A 19,350-nucleotide genomic window follows, 5' to 3' on the forward strand; every position below is an offset into this window, starting at 1 on the left:
CGCGCGCGGGACGAAGTGACGAGTCTCGCGTCGTCAGCGACGATTGGCGCATGATGAACAGGTTACTTTTTCAACACCGAGTCTTTTCATCCACAACGATCGATGCGCAATCATCAACACGCCCCGCACGCGCCGCCCGCGCCCTTCGCGACGGTTATGAAGCAGTTCACCGGGGAGCACACCCCGGGGTCCGCGCGAACGGACACCGACCCGACCGTCCCCGGATCGAATCCCACCTCCCCCACCCCAACCTCCTCTTTCTTCTCGCCCACCCCAACCTCCTCTTTCTTCTCGCCCACACCAACCTCCTCTTTCTTCGTCCCATAAAAAAGACCAACCTCCCGTTCGCACAACCTCGCGAACGTCTCGCACAGAACCACGTACGCGGACACGCCCCTCTTCTTCGCGGCTCGCATGCAATCCCCGCCGAGCTGCCCCTTGATGCAGCACGGGCACAGCACCATCCCGTCAACCTCGTCCAACCCGAAGCAGAGGTCGATCAGTCGCGGGGACAGCGCGCCGCAGAGGTGCGTTCCCACCAAGACGGCCGTTCGCCGACGCTTCTGAAGTCCTTCTCCGTCGGAATAATTTCCATCCCCCGCCGTCTCCTTGCGTATGACCTCGACGACGGAGGCGCCGTAAAGGTCCACGTGGCGAAACACGACGTTTCGATTGGGCAGCGCGCGGACGTGCGAGAGGTCCATCGCGCCGTTGGAATCCATCATGACGATCTTGGCGTCGGGGAACCAAAAGGACAGCAGCGCCGCGGTGACGCCTCTTCCGCTGCACGCGTCGAATATCACCGGTCCCGGTCCGGGCGTTTTAACGACCGTTTCAACGACCGTTTCGGGCTTTAGGTGACTCCACGTGGGGTCGAGTCGCGGGAGCAGCTCGCGCACGCGCTCGTACGTGCCGTACGCCTCCGTCACCTCCTTGTGCGACTTTTTGTGCGAAAGCAGCCGCCGCGTTCGCGGATCGGCAACCAAAACGTCAAAGAAGGGCTCTGACGTGAACCTCGAGAGGTAAGGGGACTCGGCGGACTTGCGATGGAACCGGGCACGAATCCGCTCGATCGCGCGCTCGCGTCTCTCCGGGGTTTCCTCCAGAAGAAGCGGATCCTCATCCTGCGAGAGGGTTTCCTCTGTTGAGAGGGTTTCACGAGCGCGGTCGCCAACAGCCGTCGTCTGGGTTGTCGGTTTTTTTCCGTCATTTTTTTCGCCGACGTTTTCCATGCGCGACGTCGCCGACGCTCGCCCGTCGTCGTCCTTGGCCCTGAACCTCGCGGCGCCCGCGCCCGTCACCGACCACTCCGGTTCCCCATTCGCATCGTTGGCTTTGTTGGCTTTGTACCACTCGAACAGCGTGGAGCGAACGTGCTCGTCAGACGGGTGCCGCTTCGTGCACCCGTCTCCCCAGCGACAAAAACTGCGTCCGCGCCTCACCGCTTTGCCCACCTTGAGCTGCCCCAGGGCTTCGCGTATCCGGCCGCTGCAGACGGTGGTGACGTCGCCGAGGTCGTGGCACAGCCCGCACGGCGGGCCGGCCGCGGTGGGGATCGATCCTGGGACCTCCTTCGGATCGTCCCCGACGCCGCCGCACGCGCGTCCGAAGTAGTGGTCCCAGCAGATGAGGTCGGTGGCGACGACGCCTCCGAGGGTGGCGATGCCTCGGGGCGCTCCCCCCGCGGTGCTCCTGACGCTGGTGAACTTGTGCGCGTATGGGACGCCCGGGCCGTCGAACGACTCCACCGTCCGTCCGTCGGCGCTCAGCGTCGAGTACACCGGCGCGACGCCCCCCCTCGGCGCGCGCATGGGCCCATCGCCGGCGACGCCAACCTCGGCGGCGGTCGCGGGTCCGGTGGCGTCCGACGAACGCGCGTCGCCGAGAGGTGAGGGGACTCGGCGGACTTCCGATGGAACCGGGTTCGAATCCGCTCGATCGCGCGCTCGCGTCTCCATTCGTTCGTCCCAGGAGCCGTCGTTCGTCCCAGCCGCGGTCGCGCGCCCCCCTTTGGCGCGACGCATGTAAAAGTCATGTTTATCCACGCCGTGTCAGGTTGTTGTTGTTCAAGGCCGAGAACTTTGAAATCCCCCGTCACACACACCGAGGCGCGGGGTGTGGCGCGACCGGGCGATCTCATCCGCCGCGCCGCCCCGTCACATGTCCACGCACGACCCAGAAGCCGGGTCCGCGTCCGCCGGCGACGGCGACCCCCGCTTCCACCACAACCCCGCGCGGAAGAAGCGGACGCAAACCTTAGCCTTTGCATCCTTGCTCGTGTTCGTCGCGACGCTCCAGATGCTCGTCTATCACATGCACCACGTGCGTCACCACGTCGGGGTGTTTCGGAGGAGCGCGCGGGAGCGCGAGCGGGTGGTGCTGCCTCGGGACGAGACGGACGTGGGGGATTGGGCCCTCGCGGGCGGCGACGTCGGGGGCGGTTTCCGTCGCGAGGGAGGTGGGACGGGCGATGAGGAGTTTGAGCGAGGCGTCGGCCGCGGCGGCGGCGGCGGCGTTCGGTTCGAATCGAGGGGCGATGATGGACAGGGACTCGCAGACGACGCGCGCGGGGAGAGACGCGGCGGGAGCGCCGGCGGAGGGAGTCTCTACAACGCCGATAGGTAGCTCTAACACTTAGCTGTAAACAAAACGGGCCGGGCCCTGTGCCAGTCTCGTCGGTCCCTGAGAATCTCATCATAAGCGCCGCCGCAGCCTTCCGAGCGGGACGCACCGCGCGCTCGCGATCGCCGGATCGAAGTCGCCCGCGTTCGACCTCCGCGCTCCATTCGTTTGCCGGACGTTCCCCCCGCCGACCGACACGTCCCGCGCGGGCGTCCACCGAACAGGAGGCGACGCGCGCGACGTCCCATCGGAGATCTTAGTCGCATCTATCGGCGCCCGGGTGTGACGCCAGCCCGAGACGATGGTGTGCATCCGTCCCGCGACCCTTGACGACCTGTGGGCCATGCAGCACTGCAACCTCATGTGCCTCCCGGAGAACTACCAGATGAAGTACTACCTCTACCACGCGCTCTCGTGGCCGCAGCTGCTGCACGTCGCCGAGGCCGGCAACGGCCGCATCGTCGGCTACGTCCTCGCCAAGCTCGACGAGGACTCCACGACGACGCACGGCCACATCACCTCCCTCGCGGTGCTCAGGACGCACCGCAAGCTCGGCATCGCGGCGAAGCTGATGACCGCGGCGCACGACGCGATGTGCGCCGCCTTCGACGCGCAGTACTGCTCCCTGCACGTGCGCGTCAGCAACGCGGCGGCCATCCACCTGTACGTGGACGTGCTCGGATACGAGCGCAACGACGTCGAGGCGAAATACTACGCCGACGGCGAGGACGCGCACGACATGAGGAAGACGTTCGGGCGGCTGGCGGGGGAGCTGGACAAGCAGGAGGGGTCGGATAAGGCCCTCGTGGACAGGCTCAAGGCGATGGCCGTGTGAACGGGTCGTTAGGTCGTCGGCGTCGACGCGGGGGGGGCTCCTCTAGCTACCTCTAGGGTAATCTTTAACACGCGAGCTCTAAAATTCTTTCACCGGGCGGTCACCGCACTCGCCTCGGCGCCGCGTCTCCCTCGTGTCACTTCCCCGCGCCCCCCCCCCCAGCCCCCGATAACTCGCGACCCCCCGGTTTAACATGTCGGCGTTCGAGGAGTTGGGCGTGTGCCCCGAGCTGATCCGTGCCGCCGACGACGCAGGCTGGCTCCTGCCCACCCCGGTGCAGGCCGAGGCGGTGCCGCTGATCCTCGGCGGTGGGGACGTGCTCGCGGCGGCGGAGACGGGCAGCGGGAAGACCGGCGCGTTCGGCATCCCGGTGCTGCAGATCGTCCACGAGGCCCTACGCGACGCGGCCGCCACGAGAGCGACGGGAGGCCCGTCGGCGGCGACGACCGACGAGACCGCGCACGGAGCCGCGTCGGTGCGCGTGAGCGTGGACGACCGCTCCGCGCTCTTCGCCGTGAACAACTCGCCCCCGGACCTCCCAAAAGGGCTCGCGCTGACGCAGGCCCGGTCGCCGGCGCAGTGGGCGGGCGCGCGCGCCACCGTCGGCGTAGCGCACGGCGGACGCCATCACTTCGAGATCACCGTCGTGGACGACGGATTGGTCCGGTGCGGGTGGAGCACCGTCGCGGGGTCGCTGGACGGCCTCGGCACCGATTCGCACTCGTTCGGGTTCGGAGGCACGGGGAAAAAGTCGCACGGCGGTGCGTTCGAGACGTTCGGCAAGCCCTTCGGCGCCGGTGACGTCGTGGGGTGTTCCGTCGACCTCGAGCGCGGCGTCGTCAACTTCTCAATCAACGGCCAAGACTGTTCCGGACTCGGTTCCGGCGACAAATCCGGCGACGCGTTCACGATTCCGGCGTCCATGAGGGGCCACGCGCTGTTCCCGGCGGTGTGCCTGAAGAACGCGGAGTGCGTCGTGAACTTTGGGCACGCGCCGTGGGCGTATCCCCCGCCTCCCGGCCACGACGGCGTCGCCCGCGCCGACAGAAAGTTTGTCACGATGAACGACGGCCCACCCCGCGGGTCGGTGTCGACGGCATCCTCGAATGGGATCAAGACGAACGCCGCGAACGATGCGAAGACGAAAGGGGGCGCCGGGAACGGGGGGGAACGAAGGAGGACCGGCCGGACCCCCAAGGCGATCGTGTTGGAACCCGCGCGCGACCTCGCGGAGCAGACGTTTAATTTCTTTAAATCCTTCGCTACGAACTTGAGGGACCCGACGATTTCCGCGGGCCTCTTCGTGGGCGGGACGGACGTGAGCGGGGATGTTAAAACGTTGCGCGACGGGTGCGACGTCGCGGTGGGCACCCCCGGCCGTATCGTCGACATGGTGGAGTCCGGTAAGCTCGACGTCTCGAACGTCCGTTTCTTCGTGTTGGACGAGGCGGACCGACTGTTGGACTCGGGCAACCGGGGCGCGATTTTGAAACTCTTCGATCGGATGCCCAAGAGCGGGGACGGGTTTGTACGGCTTCAGGTGCTGCTGTTCAGCGCGACGCTGCACTCCGGGGACATCGAGGACCTCGCCGCGAGGCTGTGCGAGCGCCCGGCGTGGGTGGACCTGCGAGGGAAGGACTCGGTGCCGGAGACGGTGCACCACGCCTGCGTCGTCGTCAACCCCACAGAACGTTCGACGTTTGATCGTTGCACGTTCGAAGACGCGTCCGGTGCGACGTTACCGCCCGTCCCCACCGACAACGCCCACGCGCACGACGACGTGAACGAGGGCGCGGACGTGGACCCCGATGGATCGACGCGCGACCAAAACCAAAGCAAAAGCCAAAACCAAAACCAAAACCAAAACCAAAACCAAAAGCTCGCGGCGTCCCAGTCGGTCAAGCGGCTCAAGCCGCTGGTGCTCAAGCGATTGATCGACGCGCATCGAATGGACCAGGCGCTCATCTTCTGTCGCACCAACTTCGACTGCGACAACGTCGAGTCGTTTCTGAACGCGTGCGGGGGCGGGCGAGCGTACCGGGGCAAGTCGGAGAAGGGTCCGGAAAATCCGTACAGCTGCGTCGTGTTGGGAGGCGCTCGATCGATGGACGAGCGGCGCCGAAACCTCGCGGCGTTCAAGGAGGGCGACGTTCGGTTTCTCATCTGCACCGACGTCGCCGCGCGGGGTTTGGACATCAAGGGCCTGCCCTTCGTCGTCAACGTCACGCTGCCGGATCGGAGCGAGGATTACGTCCACCGCATAGGGCGCGTGGGCCGGGCAGACACGATGGGTCTGGCCATCTCGATCGTGTCCGCGGTGCCGGAGCGGGTGTGGTACTGCCAGAAGAAGGGGTATAAACCCTGGTTCAACCCGTCGAGGGCGGACGTGAAGGAGCACTGCGTGTGGTACGACGAGGAAAAGTTGCTGAAGGACGTCGAGGCGAGGATCAAGGCGCCCGTCGCGAGGATCGACCCGGCCACCTTGGCGTTACCGAAGGAGCTGCTTCGCAAGCTGGGCCGGGAGGAGGGGGGGGCGGGCGCCGGCGACGTCGGCGTGTACGGCAAACGCGTCGGCGGCGAGCTCAACGCGGAGATATCGGCGCACCTCGAAGCCTACGCGCCGTCGGTGAAGCGACTCGCCGAGCTCGAGGTGCAAGCGCAGGCGAGCTTCTGGCGGCTCAAGCGAAAGTTCGCCGGGTGACGTGGGGTGACGTGAAAGGTACCTTGGTACATTCGTACCTTCGATGAAATCGTTTCATTGTCTATTCACACGCGTTCGTTTCGTTCGGTCCGCGTCTTCGTCGCGTGTCACTCCCGGCGGCTCTCCGCGGGCGACTCCGCGACAAACAAAACACGCGAACAAACAAAACACATCGTACGTCTCATTCATCACGCCTCGAGCTCGAACACCCCCGCGGCGCCCATGCCACTCCCGATGCACATGCTCACCACGCCGTTGCGCGCGCCGCGGCGTTGCATCTCGTGCATGAGCGTCGCGACGCATCGAGCGCCCGTCGCGCCCAACGGGTGCCCGAGCGCGATGGCGCCGCCGTTGACGTTCACCTTCTCGACGTCCAGCCCGAGCTTCGTCGCGCAGTACGTCGCCTGCGACGCGAACGCCTCGTTGAGCTCGAAGAGGTCGACGTCGGCGACGGATCGTAAACCAGCCTTTTCAATCGCGACGGGGATGGCCACCGCGGGGCCGATGCCCATCACCTTCGGGTCCACCCCGACAGCCGCGAAGGACACGAACCGTCCCATGATTGGCAAACCTTTGGCCAGCGCGTACGAGCGTTTGGCGAGGACGACGCATCCCGCGCCGTCGGACACCTGCGACGCGTTCCCGGGCGTCGTGGAGCCGCCTGTGGTGAACAAAACGCGACGTCAAACTAATTGCCCATACGAAATACGAAAATAAAAAATAAACGCGTTTACCTTTTTTGAAAACCGCGGGTAACTTGGCGAGCGTCGTCGTCGTCGTCCCCTCTCGAATCCCGTCGTCCTTGTCCACGACGATTCTGGACACCTCGCCCGTCTTCGGGTCCCTCCACTGCGTTCGAACCGGGACGATCTGCGAGTCGAAGCGTCCGTCGCGTTGCGCGGCGGCGGCCCTGGCGTGCGATCGCGCCGCGAGGGTGTCCTGCTGCTCTCGCGTGATTTCCCTGTGAACAAAACACGAAAAATTCATCACACCAATTGCCCGTAGCGATGACGAAAATAAAAATAAACGCACCAGCGCTCGGCGACGTTTTCCGACGTGACCCCCATCGGGATGAGGCACGACTGCGCGTCGGAGGACGACGCGACGCGCGGGTTCATGCCCCCCTCCCACTTCATCGGGTTGGACGTCATCGTCTCGACGCCCGCGGCGATGCCCACGTCGTAGTATCCCGCCTTGATGGCCGCGGCGACGTCGGCGCACGCTTGCAACCCAGACGAGCACTGGCGGTTCACCGTTCGCACGGGAACCTCCTGGGGAAAGCCCGCGAGGAACATGGCGATGCGGCACTCGTTGGCGCGCTGGGAGGAGTTACCCAGGACGGAGCCGACGACGACGTCGCCGACGTCGTTGACGTCGAGGCCGGTGCGATCGACGGTCGCCTTGAGGAGGGTGGCGACGAGGTCGTCGGCGGGGGTGTCCTTCAGGCCGCCCTTCTTGGCGCGCGTGATCGGGGTGCGCAGCGCGGAGACCACGACGATGTCGTCCGGAGATTTCCTCTGCGGGCGCGGGATCGATCATGGGCTCGGGATCAGCGTTCGTTCGAGGGCGGTGGGCGCGCGGGGAAGGCGGGAGCGGGGGATGCCGCGTGCTGACGCGGCTCCGACGCTTGGAGGGGCGGGGGGCGGGGCGCAGCCTTCGCGCGCGAGGGTTCGTCGCATCGCGGAACGCACCGCGGCGGTGGGGAAGCGCTGGATCTGGTCGACGGGCGCATCCGTGAGGTGAGCGTTGAGCTGGGCGACGCGGCGGGCCGCGGAGGAGGACATGGCGGCGTGTGCGCGGTAGCGAGCGCGCCCTCGGGAGTGCAAATGGGCCAACCCTTAGGGTAACAACAAGTCAAAGAAATTGCGCCGCTTTCGCGTTAAAGGCAAATGCGTTCAAACGTAACTAGATTAACATGGATGAATTGCGCACAAGGCTCGTAATACGAATTTATCCTAAAAGGACGAACCGGAAACGCGCGTGAACTGTCGAAGTGGACGAAACAGGATAAGAGAGAGCGCCACGTCCAACGCGAAAAGCACAGATCGCGCCACCCACGGTCGAAGCCATGTTCGCCCTGACCCGACCCGCGCCCCTCGCGCCCGTTCGCGCGCGCCCGGCTTCCACCCGGCGCATCGCCAAACGCGCCCCCGCCGCCCCCCGCGCGTCGTCCCAGGACGAGGAGGCCGCGGACTCGTCCGCCTACCGCGCCGCGAACAGCGGCGACGACGAGCCCGCGGGGCTGATCGGGAAGCTCGTCAGCAACCTCCCCGACGGTCGCAAGGCGTCCGCGCCCGAGTCGTACGGCAGCAGGCCGAAGTCCAAGACGCTGGAGGAGGGGAGGTACCGCAGGCCGCCGCCCGAGCGCGTGGGCGGCGTGACCGAGGACGCCGTGCGAGGGGACGACTACGAGGTGGTCGACGGCCCGTCGTTCGGCGTCGGCACCTTGGTCGGCGTCCTCCTGGCGATCGCTACGCTGGGAGGCGCGTACCTCACCGTGGAGAAGCTGCAGCAGGGGCCGGTGGCGCCGAGGGAGGGAGCCGTCAGGATGCCCGCCACCGACCGCTCCTAAACGCACGCGCCGGAGGAGTCATTAGCACCGGGGAATAAAAAAGGAACACTCTGACACACGAACGATCGATGTACACCGTCCTCGCCTCTACTTGAGTCGTCTTCACTCCAGCAGGAAGCACGGTCCAACGCGCGCGTATGCCCCACCACCCTTCTCCGCGTTCGACCCTTCCTCGTTCTCCAAATCCCGCCAGTCCTTGGCCCCGATCAGCGCGCGCCTCGCGTTGGCCCACGTCGCCGCCGCCATCGGCGCCAGCCCTATCTTTCTCAGCGTCTTGTCCAACTCCCTGGCGCGATCGGAAACCTTCTTCTTGTCCACACCCTCGAAGGACTCGTGACATCCCGACGCGGTCAGCGCGGTGGTGAGCGCCCACGCCCCCAGGGCGGCGCGGCAGAAGGGCCCGAACGCCACCTCGTGGTTCGTCGCGCCCCCCTCCCACCGGATAGGAGTTGATGAGTCACCGGCCCGCGTACTTGATGAGTCGCCGGGCGGTGACTCACCGATACTAACTCCCGCGAGCGCCGCCGTCGCCGCCTCCACGCCGTCCAACGCGCACGCCAACTCCGTCTCCAACACGCGCACCCTCACGGCGTCCGTGCGCGTGATGGCGCGCGCCGCGAGCTGCGCCAGCAGCAGCGACTCCGCGTGATGGTTATCCGCCTCTCTGTCGAAGAGCCTTCGGACGACGCCCACGTCTTCGATCGATTTACGCAGCTGGTCCGCATCGACGGGGGGACCGACGCACGTCGCGAGGAGGTACCGCTCGTACGGCGGCCACCGCGCCAGTCGCGTCGCCACCGCCGCGAAGGCGAGGCGCAGGCACTCCTCCGTGGACGCGTCGCGCGGAACGCCCAGGCTTCGATTTTGTCGCGACGTCACCGCCGTCCCCACGATGGCTCGGACGTCTTCGTCCTCGTCCTCGAGCAACTCGAACGCGACGATCCACGCGCGCAGCACCGGTTCACCCAGCGTGGGCCCCGCGCACGGGTCGTCGTGGTACACGACGTCGTTCGTCTCCGGGTGCTTTGTCCGGCGTTGGCCGCCGGGCGCGGGGGGCAGGCGGGAGAGCAACGCGCTCGCGGCGAGCGCCTCAGCCGACGCGCGGCGGACATCCTCCGGACGCTCCGGAGATGACCCGGCGGCGATCAACCCCACCAGCGTCGACGCCCGCCTGACCGCCGCGTTCGCCGCGTTCGCCGCCGCGTCCCTCCCGGGGTTTTTCGTCTTATTAGCGGCCGTTATAACGGACCGCTCCCACGAGTTCACGCGGACGGCGGCGAGCCGGCCGAGGCACGCCACCGCCGCGCACCGAGTCCGTTCGTTGGGGTCGGCGCTCGCCAGCCTCTCAACCGTCGCCCACTCGGCGTCTTCTGATTCGTCGTCTCCTGCTGACCTGTCGTCGACCGCTGATCTGTCATCTCCCGATTCGTCCACGGTACGCTCGGTCCAGTCGCCGACGAGTCGCAGCGCCCTTCGCTTACAGCTGTGCCTCCGTTCCGCCGGGAGCACGACGTTTGAGACGTGCGTCAGCAGCGCACTGAGGTCCAGCCGCTCGTCAACGACGTCCACTCCCGCGTCCCTCAGCGCCTTGAGCGCCGAGCCTCGAGCCTCGTACCGAACAGACGGGGAGAGCGCGCCCCCATCCGTCGTGAGCGTCGTCGTCGTCAACCCGATGGAGATGTAGCTGTCGAGCGCGAGGGGCCCGACGCCGCCGGTGAGCGCGAGCTTGACTCGGAGCCTCGCCGCGGTCTTGGCCCAGAGCACGTCGTGCGGGGCGTTGGATCGTTCCCCCGCGGCGCGGGTCTTGGGCTCTCTTTGTTCATCTCTGTCGGACGGATGAATCTTTTTACCGGATGGGTTCTCTCTCGACCGTCTTCTCGCGTCGACGTGCGCCGCGAACCTCTCGTCGCCCTCGACGAGCTCGGTCCCCTGCCACGTCAGCACGCGGAGCTTTTCCAGAAACGCTCTGGAATCCGCAACCCCCAACGCCTCCTCCGCGAGCGCCAGGCAGCGTTCCGCACACCCGAGCCACTCGGCGGCGCACGCGGCGGATGGCGACTCCAGCGCCAGGTACGCGCACTCCTCCAAACCGACCGCCAGGACCGCGAGCGCGTCGATGAGCGCTTCGTAAGACGCCGCGGGGGACGCCGCGGGGTTCGTAACGCCCGTAACGCCCTTCCGAAGGAGCGCGGACGCGGGTCCCTCGGGGGCGAAGAGCGCCTTGACGCAGAGTAGGATGCCGTGCGCGGCGTTGTGACCCACACCCGGACACGGACTTTTGGCGTTTTTTGGCGTTTTTTGGCGATCCTCGCGGAGGTTCCTAAGCGACGCGCGCGTCACGGAGGCGACGTCGCACGGGTCGACGAGGGGCGCGAGCGCCCTCGCCGCCGCCGCGCGGATCGCCGCGGGGCGTCCGATGGCGCATCGCCTCACGACGGGGGCGAACGCCGCGGGCGACAGCGCCGACGACATCCGCGACTTTTCGATGGAATTTTCCGTCTCGCCGTCGATTCCCGAACGGGAAGGGTTTCCGACGTTTGTGTCCGCGATTGCGCGTTCCAACGGCTCGCTGGGCCTGAGCCGCGACAACATCGCGAGGATGGGCCACAGCGAGGGGTGCACGGGGGACCCGGGCTTCTCCAGCGAATCCGCCGCCGCGCTCAACTCGGCGAGAAGAAACGGGTGCAGCTTCGGATACCGCCGGAAAAACTCGGCACCGGTGACCCGCCGCCGGCTCGCCCCGCCCGCGACCGGCGCCGAATGACCCGAGTTGCCGTACCCGCACGTTTTCGTGACCAGCGACGCGTACGCCAGGGTGGCGCCGTTCCGAACCTCCCAGTGCGGGGATTTAAAACCCCGCACGCAAACCGTGATCCCCGCGGCGACGAACGCCGTCGTCTCGGTGGCGAGCTCGGTGAGGCTAAACGCCTGGCGCAGCACGTTGAAGGCGTGGACCTGGGGGACGTGGACGCCCTCCGAGGTGCCCTTGGCGCCACCGCCCGCGCGGACGTGCTCGCCGTCGTCAGCCTGCGTTGGGGTTGATTCGCGGTAGGTCGTCAGTCGTCGGGTATTAACAGTTTGGGGTTTGAATAGCCGGAATAGCCTCGCGAGCGACTCGATCCAAGCTTGGGGGTTTCGGGCGGGCGGGGGTCTCTCGGTCGGTCGCGACGGCTCGGTCCTGGCCAGGGTTATTTATTGTTCGATTCAGCCGACGATCGTCCTCACGGCTTGGTCAGTAGAGGGAGCCTGGGTTTCGTCTTTGCCGCCGCGACGCCGCGAAAGGCTAAAAGGGCAAAGATGCGAAAAAAAAAACGTCTGGCGGGGGCTCGGGCGGCGACCCGGCGCGTCCGTTCGCGGCTCAGGTTTTGTATAAAGCGAACAAATATTCCCCAAGTTGCCCGAAAGTTCATTCGGGAGGGAGTCGGTAAGAGAGTTAATGGCATTCATCGCCGCGAACTCGCCGCCGCCGCCGCCGCCGTCTGGAAAACAAAAAACGCCAAAAAACGCCAAAAAACGCCGGGGTTCAACGCGCACCGCGATGTCGAGCAGTCTGGCCATGGCTCCGTGAAGCAGCTTCCTCGGCACACCCGCGGGCTCCGCGAGGAACACCGCGGTGAACCCGAACGGCAACCCCGCGGACCTGCGGATCAGATCGCTGATGCCCTGCTCCGGCGAGGTCAGTCTGTTGAAAAGCGACGCGAGCCAATCGGATGGCAGCGCGGAGAGCTCCGGATTTGACGAGCGCAAGAGCCGCTCGCCGAGGCAAACCAAACCGACGCGAGTCTTCTCGATCGCGCCGTTGTGCTTCATGCTGAGCAGCACGTGCAGCAGGTGCTCGCCGCACGCCTTGAGCGCGGCGGGATCCAGCAAAGTCTCGTCGTCGACCGGGACCCCGCGGGCCAGCTCGCCAATCGTCAGCGAAACCTCCTTCATCGTGAGCCAACACGCCGTCGTTATCATCTGAGCCTTGGGCGCCAGGTTCTCCCCGCCGCAGGTTTCGCCCGCGGCGTCGTCCACGTCCACGTCATCATCGTCGTCGATCGCGTCCGCGTCGTCGTCAAAGGCGGACGCTGAGCCGACGGCGGCGGCGGCGGCGGCGGCGGCGGCGGCGGCGCCCTGCCCGGATCCGCCGCCCAGCCTGTCCGGCTCGAGCTCCCCCGCGGCGGTTCCCAGGAGCGCGCCGTCGGGCGACGCGATGGACGACAGCGCGACGCCGGTGACGCGGTTCAAGAGCGAGAGGAGCCTCGCGAGCGCCGCCTGATGGACGAATGGAAACGGTCAGAAAAACGGTCAGTCGATTCGGCGAGTCTCGGTTCGGCGGGACGGTTTGGGAATCGGTCGGGGCGCGGCGGGGTTCGGTCACAGTCGCGACGGCTCGGTCCTGGCCAGGGTTATTTATTGTTCGATTCAGCCGACGATCGTCCTCACGGCTTGGTCAGTAGAGGGAGCCTGGGTTTCGTCTTCGCCGCCGCGACGCGAGGCGAACGGACCGGGTGAATTGGAGGGCAATCGGCGGGGGGGCCCGTCGGTTTCGAGGATTCACACCTTGAGTTCCTTGTGCCCCTCCTCGCGGCCCGCGTTGAAGTCAATCTCCGCGAGGACGTAACGCGTCGCGAGGAGCGCGCCGTGCGCCAAGGACTGTTTGCACGCGCTCACGAGGTCCTCCTCAGCCTTAACGCACTCGACCTCGATCAGGTCGCACATGGTTCCTGAGCGGTTGGGACGGTTGGGACGGTGAGAAAAACGGTCAGAAAACGGTCAAAAGACGAAACCCGAAGGAGGAGCGCCCGTCGCGCCATCGGAGCGGGCGGTCCTCAGCGCGTAAATGCGACTTCACCGATGCCCTCGGACAGTACTAGCACATATTAGAGAATATGTTCGCAGACATCCTCGGACCGTCCAACCCGATGGCGAGCGATGGCGAGCGAGAGAGAGCGGGCGGCGGGCGGGGGGGCGAGTTCGGGCCATCGGATAAAAAGAAAACATCCCGGCGCGGAGGGGGACGGGTCGAGGCGCTCACCGAGAAGTCGCGCCGCGGTTTCCCCTTTCGTCCGATTCGTCGCGTTCGTTGCCGTCGCCTTTGGCTCCGGCGATAACGTCACGTCCCAACCCAGGTCAACGGCGTATTTACGGAGTAAAAGCCGCATCAGAAGCGCCGCGGCGTCGCTCTCCCGAACCCTCGGCGATCGCAACAGACGCAGCGCCCAACGAGCCCGAGCCCCAAACTCCTCCGCCGACGTCACGCCCGCGAGCGGCGACGGATGCCGCGCGAGGAGCGTGAACGCGGCGACGCGCAGCTTGTCCCACGAGTCCACGAGCGCGCCGAGCAGCGCGGTGGTGACGTCAGCGCCGAGGCAAACGCGGTAGGGCGACCTCTCCAACCTCTCGGCTCGCGAGTCAAAGTCAAAGTCGGTCGACCGTTTCTGGAAACGCCCGTCGTCGTCTGACACTCGTCCGACACCCCACGTCTCCGCCACGGCGTTGAGCACGTCCAGCGCCATGTACTTGCGCTCGTACGGCGCCCCGGGGTACGCGGACGCGAGCGCGAGGCGCACGAGCCACTCCGTAAACTCGGCGCAGAGCTCGGCGGCGTTCGATCTCTTCTCCAAATCAAATTCCAAATCCGCCCTCTTCTCCGACGTCTCCGCCTTTGGCTCGAGGCGCGCCGCAGTCCTCAGCGCGGCCGCCGTTCTCGTTTGGCACGTCTTGATCCTCCCAAGCAACGATCGGATCATCGTCCCGAGCGCGTTGCGAAACGCCGCGCTCTCACCGCGCATCGCTGTTGGGAGCGCTCGCCGCAACAGCCTCAGCTCCGTCGCGGATGGCGCGCTCGATCGCTTGCCGTCGACGCACAGCAGCTCGAGCGCCTCCTTGCGCACGCCGCGATCCCTGCACACCGTCGCCCTCGCGAGCGCAGCCTCGTCGACGGGGTACTTGCCGTCGATGAACGCGCGGGACACGTCCGACTCTTCGTCCAACTCGGATGGATCTTTTTTGGACGGCGGATTCTTTTCGTCGGAGAAGAGTTGGCTCGAGACGCCCGCGGCGGCTGCGCGGGAGACGGACTCGCACACGAACGCCACCCCGGTGTCGGCGTCGAGCAACGAGGCGGCTCGAGCGCGCTTCAACAGCGCGACGAGCGCCGCGGACCTTCGCTCGTCGTCCAAACCGTCTTCGTCTTCGTCGTCATCGTCGTCTGTGTCGTCTCCTCTCGAGTCTTCGTCGTCGATTTCGTCACCCTCGATGGGGAGTTTGAGGGTGGTCACGCCGACGCCGGCGGCGCGGAGGGCCTCCTCGCGCCGCGCCTCCTCCTCGTCTCCCTCGTTCCCATCCTTCTCCGAGGCGTCGTCCGCCCGTTTCTTCTTCTTCTTCTTCTGCTTCTTTTTCTTCTTCAGGCCCTCCAGCAAAAACACAATCGACGCCGCGTCCTGACGCATCAGGTGCGGGAGCGCGTACTGCGCGCACCCCGCGCGTTCCCGTCCGGGCTTCAGCAGCGCCGCGAGCGTGGGCGGTATCCACCACCGTCGCCACGCAGCCACCGCGGCGCCGCATTCCTCGCGAATGCAAACCTCGTCCCGGCCTCGGCCTCTCCCCTTGTCGACTCCGCCCCTCTTACCGCTTCCGTTACCGATGACCCAACGCTCGCCAGACGGTCGTTCCGGGGTCCCGGGCTCGATTCCCACCGCCGCCGCCGCCGAATTGCGCTCCTCCTCCTCCATCTCGTCAAGTAACTTCGCGCTGAGCTCTTTGATCAGCGTCCCGGCTGCGCAGCACACGCTGTCGTCGCGCATCGCATCCAGAGACTCTTCCAGAAGGTTCGGTCGGATATCCAGAAGCTTACGGGCGCCGAGCTTCGGAACGAGCGCGGCGAGGGGCACGTACCGGCCCTTCGTCGAGACGCCCCGTTCGAGAAGCCGCGAAGCCACGCGCTCGAGGAAACCGTTCGATTTTGAAAAGAGATCCGTCAGCGCTTCAAACGCGCCCTGCACCTCCTTCACCGTCTGCGTCAGCGGGTCCTCCCAGTTGGCCCACAGCGCGGTCAAGACTCGGTCGACGAGCGCTGGCGGCATCGCGAACGACTCGTCACCACCCGCGACGACGCACGTTTTGGCCCTGGCGAGCGCCGACTTGAGCGCCGCGGACGCGTGAAACTTAAAGTGCTGGTCCACCGGGTGTTCCATCCACGCGCAAATTTTTGGAATCGCTCCGTCGACGAGGAAGCGCCAGCTGTGTTCGGCTGCGTCCCCGTTTACAGCTGTGTTCCCGTTTCCACCCGGGCGCACGAGCGCGAGGGATAGGGCCTCGGGGCCTGCGGCGGTGAGCGCGCCGCGCACCGCCGACAGCGTCCCGAACGCGCTGAAAGATGACGCGAGCGAGGGAAAGTCTTTGAAAGGCGCCGCCGTCGATTTGAAAGCCGTTTTTTTTGTCGATTCGAAACCCGCGAGGACGTCGTCCGCGGTCGCGGCGGCCAGGACGCGGAGGGAGTCGATCGGCGGCGCGCCCACGCCGTTCGTGACGCGCCACACCCCCGGGGTTAAGGTTTCTTCGTTCCCCTCGCGTCTCGGGAAGAACGCGTCGGCGAGGGCGCAGGCGTGCGTAGCGGGCGTCGCGCCGATGCCCAAGAGTGCCGAAAACGTGACGCCCGCGCTCACCGCCGCCTCCCTCGACAGCTGTGACCCGTCCGGCCCGAGGATTCGCGCGAGCGCCCGCGCGAGCGCCGCGATCGCGTTCACGCCCCCCGCGGGACTCGAACCCGGGACGTTCACGTTAACGATCGACGAAAGGTGCCGCTGGACTAAGGAGTACGCGACGGCGACGGCGTCGTGAGCGATTTCCATCTCCGTCGGGGGAACTCTTCGGCCTCGAAGCGTCTCGTCGATCATCCCGTCGATGCCTGCGGCGTGCGTTTTTCGAGCGTTTTAAAAGTCGGTTAGGGCGAGGTGTTGCGAGAGAGGAGAGAGACGAGTCCGAGGGACGAAAACGGACGAAAACGGTCGTGAGAGGCGCTCCCTCGCGTCGAAGCGCTCGCGGCGTACGAATCAGGCGATAACCGGTTCTCGACAGCGCCTAGAGGGCCGGGCTCCATAGCCCCAAACGTTCTAGCGTCAGACGGTAATTCCAGTCTCATAGTGTGGTTTCATCACTTTCGTACGTCGTCACGAGCGCTTATCAGGCGCGAAAAAAAGCGAACGCGAAAGGCGGGTCGAACGGACGCGAAGAGGGGAAGCCCGGGTGGGGGAAAAACTCGGAGGAAAAACTCGTGATCCCGTCGGGTGGGTTTGTCGTGGTCGCTCACCCGCGGCTATGAGCGACGCCGCGCGCACCGCCACGCCGCGCAGCACCCTCCGCTCAGCCCACCCCTGCGGCTGTACCATGTTGACGCTCGCCAGCGCCGTCGCCGGACGCATCACCGTCGCGGTCGGTCGCGCGAGTGCATTGCGTTCGCCCATCAACTCGGCGAGTGCATCGTCGATGGCCGCCGACGTCTCGGCGAGGAGGGCGCTCTCCGCGAGCTGCGCGCCCCGTGTACCCAGCTTCTTCCGCGAGGTGATCAGCGCGCGGTGGAGCTGGCGACTGTTCGGGAGGAACATCACCCCGAAGAACGCCCGCGCGGCGGCGACGAACGCGAGTTCGCGCTCGCCCGTCGCGGGCGCGGGCGGGGCGTCGTCGTCGTCCGCGATGATTGGAACACGGGCGCCGTCGTCGGCGCTCGGCGCTCGGTCGCGTGGGGGCGCGAGCGCCGCGAGCGCGCCGACCAGATCGTGCACGCCGTGGAGCTCAGCCTCCGCGGAACCGAGCGCGGTGAACCCGCGCAGTCGCGCCCAGAACGCCGCCAGCGCCGCGTGAAAGTCGTCCGATGATGCATCGTCGGTGCCCTTCGCCGCCGCCGCCGACGGGATCCTCGCGATGAACGCGGGGGTGAAGACGACGCCGCCCTCGGAGTACTTCTTCTGCTTTCGCTGCTTCCCGATCCTCGACGCCATCGCTCCCGAGGGCGTGCGTCCCCGCGCGACGCCTAACCTGACCCGGCGAGGCTTCCACCGCCGTCGCGCCCCACCTCCAAGTGATGCCCGCATCGCCGCCTGCGAGGAAGCGTCTGAAAACCTCTCGCGCCGATGAACGGACCCCACTAGCCAGGCGGGCTGTTTTGGAGTTGGGCGAATTCCTTTTGCAAAATCTCACTGATTTCAATACAAGCTGCAAAGCTTAACTGCCGTTAACGAATAACCAAATCACCGCCAAAATAAACGCTTCTTCACCCGACGTTCCGCTCCGTCGTCCCTGCTCCCGCCGTCGTACTGCCCGTACTCTTTTACACGATCTTTATGCATACACCGTCCGTCCCACCTTTCGGGACGTCCCCTGAGTGAGTTCCCATCACTCGAAGCCCGCCGCCTTTCGCTCCCGGACGCAAACCTCCGCGACTTTTCGCAGAAACTTGGCCCTTCCCTCGTCGCCAGCCTCCTCCGCGTTCAGCGCGTTGGACTGGAGCATGCCCACGAGCACGTCGTCGATCTCGTCCTTCTTGGCCAGCTCGATGATGGCGTTGCGCAGCGCGTCCACGCCGTTCGCGGCGCAAGACATCAAGATCTCGAACTTCTCCCCAACGGAGAACCGAGTTTCCGACTTTGAAGTCTCCGAGTTTGCGTCGATTGGAACGGCGGTTACCGGCGGAGCCTCGCCTCCGTTGGCCTCGACCGCCGCCGCGCGCCTCGCGTTATCCTCGCGCTCCGACTGGCGCTCCCTGGCGACCATGACCCACTCCTCGAGAGCCTGCAGCTCGACGAGGGATTCCTCCCCCGACGGCCCCGCCGCGGCGAGTTTTTTCTGATTGTCGCGAATGTGCGCCACGAAAGCCTTCGTCATGAGCGGGCCGCAGCGGACGGTCTCGTAGTCCATGGCCTCCATCGGGGTGGAGAGGAGGTGCTCAATGAGGGCGTCGAAGTCCTCGGCTGCGCGTGCGTCGTGGGTGTGGGGGGGGGACGCGGGCGGTCGGTCAGCGAGAGACGGCGGTGTTGACCGGTCGTCGTTTTAGGGCAAAAAGGCGGTGGGGAAAAAGTCGACCGCGGCGACCGACTCGAGTCTCGGGAGGGGCCGGGTGACTCACGCATCGGACGGTCGGCGGCGTCGCCGCGTATGCCCGCGACGATAGCCTGCTCGCGCTCGATCGCGGCGTCCACCGCCTCGTTCGTGTCCGCGCTCTCCTTCGCCTGGAGCGCCTTCATGCGCTCGGCGAGGACGTTGTAGTTGAGGTCGTCCCCGTTTCCCGTGCCGAGCTGGTCCTCGGGGCCCGCGCGGGTGGCGGCGCGTTTGCGCGTTCGGCGAGCGGGGACCCGGGACGGCGCAAGGCGCGCACGACGCGAGATGCTCGCGCGCGACGCGAGCGCCGCGTGAGCCCCGAGACACTTTCCAGCCGCAGCGTTCGTCGCCATTGCGGTTTGACTCTTGACCGGGAACTTTCACCGCCTTCGCGCGCAAATTGGTGTTCAAAAACGACCGCAGCGAATCCGCGCGTCCCCGCTGGCACGGAGATCGAATTACCTGTCGCGTTTGTATGGCCAAACAGAGTGCCCACGTGGAAAAATCTGCAAATCGCGAAGATATTTACCACGCCGCGCC

General features: G+C 66.3%; 8 protein-coding genes across 8 annotated transcripts; 4 read left to right on the forward strand and 4 right to left on the reverse strand.

Annotated features, from left to right (window-relative positions):
• Positions 1–113: 113 nt before the first annotated feature.
• MICPUN_55705 (predicted protein) lies at positions 114–1,958 on the reverse strand (the record flags this gene model as incomplete). Its single annotated transcript, XM_002500248.1, has 1 exon — positions 114–1,958. One exon carries the CDS (start codon positions 1,956–1,958, stop codon positions 114–116), a length of 1,845 nt encoding a protein of 614 aa, XP_002500294.1.
• A 202-nt stretch (positions 1,959–2,160) lies between these two features.
• On the forward strand, positions 2,161–2,625 carry MICPUN_55704 (predicted protein; the record flags this gene model as incomplete). Its single annotated transcript, XM_002499753.1, has 1 exon — positions 2,161–2,625. One exon carries the CDS (start codon positions 2,161–2,163, stop codon positions 2,623–2,625), a length of 465 nt encoding a protein of 154 aa, XP_002499799.1.
• A 298-nt stretch (positions 2,626–2,923) lies between these two features.
• Positions 2,924–3,365, forward strand: MICPUN_73117 (predicted protein; the record flags this gene model as incomplete). Its single annotated transcript, XM_002499754.1, has 1 exon — positions 2,924–3,365. A coding segment is annotated over one exon (442 nt), but the record flags the coding sequence as incomplete, so codon positions are not given.
• Positions 3,366–3,650: 285 nt separating this feature from the next.
• Positions 3,651–6,158, forward strand: MICPUN_78816 (predicted protein; the record flags this gene model as incomplete). The annotated part of the gene is made up of 3 exons (XM_002499755.1): positions 3,651–4,544; positions 4,599–5,255; positions 5,337–6,158. The coding sequence occupies 3 exons, from the start codon at positions 3,651–3,653 to the stop codon at positions 6,156–6,158; spliced, it is 2,373 nt and encodes a 790-aa protein (XP_002499801.1).
• A 14-nt stretch (positions 6,159–6,172) lies between these two features.
• MICPUN_105088 (acetyl-coa acyltransferase) lies at positions 6,173–7,942 on the reverse strand (the record flags this gene model as incomplete). Its single annotated transcript, XM_002500249.1, has 4 exons — positions 6,173–6,819; positions 6,893–7,119; positions 7,191–7,675; positions 7,850–7,942. 4 exons carry the CDS (start codon positions 7,940–7,942, stop codon positions 6,347–6,349), a joined length of 1,278 nt encoding a protein of 425 aa, XP_002500295.1. The 3' UTR covers positions 6,173–6,346.
• Positions 7,943–8,206: 264 nt separating this feature from the next.
• MICPUN_107656 (predicted protein) lies at positions 8,207–8,790 on the forward strand. The gene has a single exon (XM_002499756.1). The coding sequence runs from the start codon at positions 8,227–8,229 to the stop codon at positions 8,728–8,730; it is 504 nt and encodes a 167-aa protein (XP_002499802.1). The 5' UTR covers positions 8,207–8,226; the 3' UTR covers positions 8,731–8,790.
• A 42-nt stretch (positions 8,791–8,832) lies between these two features.
• MICPUN_55699 (predicted protein) lies at positions 8,833–17,714 on the reverse strand (the record flags this gene model as incomplete). Its single annotated transcript, XM_002500250.1, has 5 exons — positions 8,833–11,757; positions 11,944–12,987; positions 13,276–13,439; positions 13,751–16,624; positions 17,027–17,714. The coding sequence occupies 5 exons, from the start codon at positions 17,712–17,714 to the stop codon at positions 8,833–8,835; spliced, it is 7,695 nt and encodes a 2,564-aa protein (XP_002500296.1).
• Positions 17,715–17,901: 187 nt separating this feature from the next.
• Positions 17,902–18,957, reverse strand: MICPUN_107655 (predicted protein). Its single transcript, XM_002500251.1, has 2 exons — positions 18,839–18,957; positions 17,902–18,683 (listed from the first exon to the last, which is right to left on the reverse strand). Exons 1-2 carry the CDS (start codon positions 18,954–18,956, stop codon positions 18,109–18,111), a joined length of 693 nt encoding a protein of 230 aa, XP_002500297.1. The 5' UTR covers position 18,957; the 3' UTR covers positions 17,902–18,108.
• Positions 18,958–19,350: the final 393 nt, after the last annotated feature.

The sequence above is a fragment of the Micromonas commoda genome, chromosome 2 (genome assembly GCF_000090985.2).
Source record: "Micromonas commoda chromosome 2, complete sequence".
Classification (NCBI taxonomy): domain Eukaryota; kingdom Viridiplantae; phylum Chlorophyta; class Mamiellophyceae; order Mamiellales; family Mamiellaceae; genus Micromonas; species Micromonas commoda.

Coding starts and splice junctions, on each gene's coding strand:
- MICPUN_107656 (XM_002499756.1), top strand. CDS start 8,227: ATGTTCGCCCTGACCCGACCCGCGCCCCTCGCGCCCGTTCGCGCGCGC.
- MICPUN_107655 (XM_002500251.1), bottom strand. CDS start 18,956: ATGAAGGCGCTCCAGGCGAAGGAGAGCGCGGACACGAACGAGGCGGTG. Junction 18,684..18,838: donor CGCCGCCGACCGTCCGATGC/GTGAGTCACCCG, acceptor ACGCACGCGCAG/CCGAGGACTTCGACGCCCTC.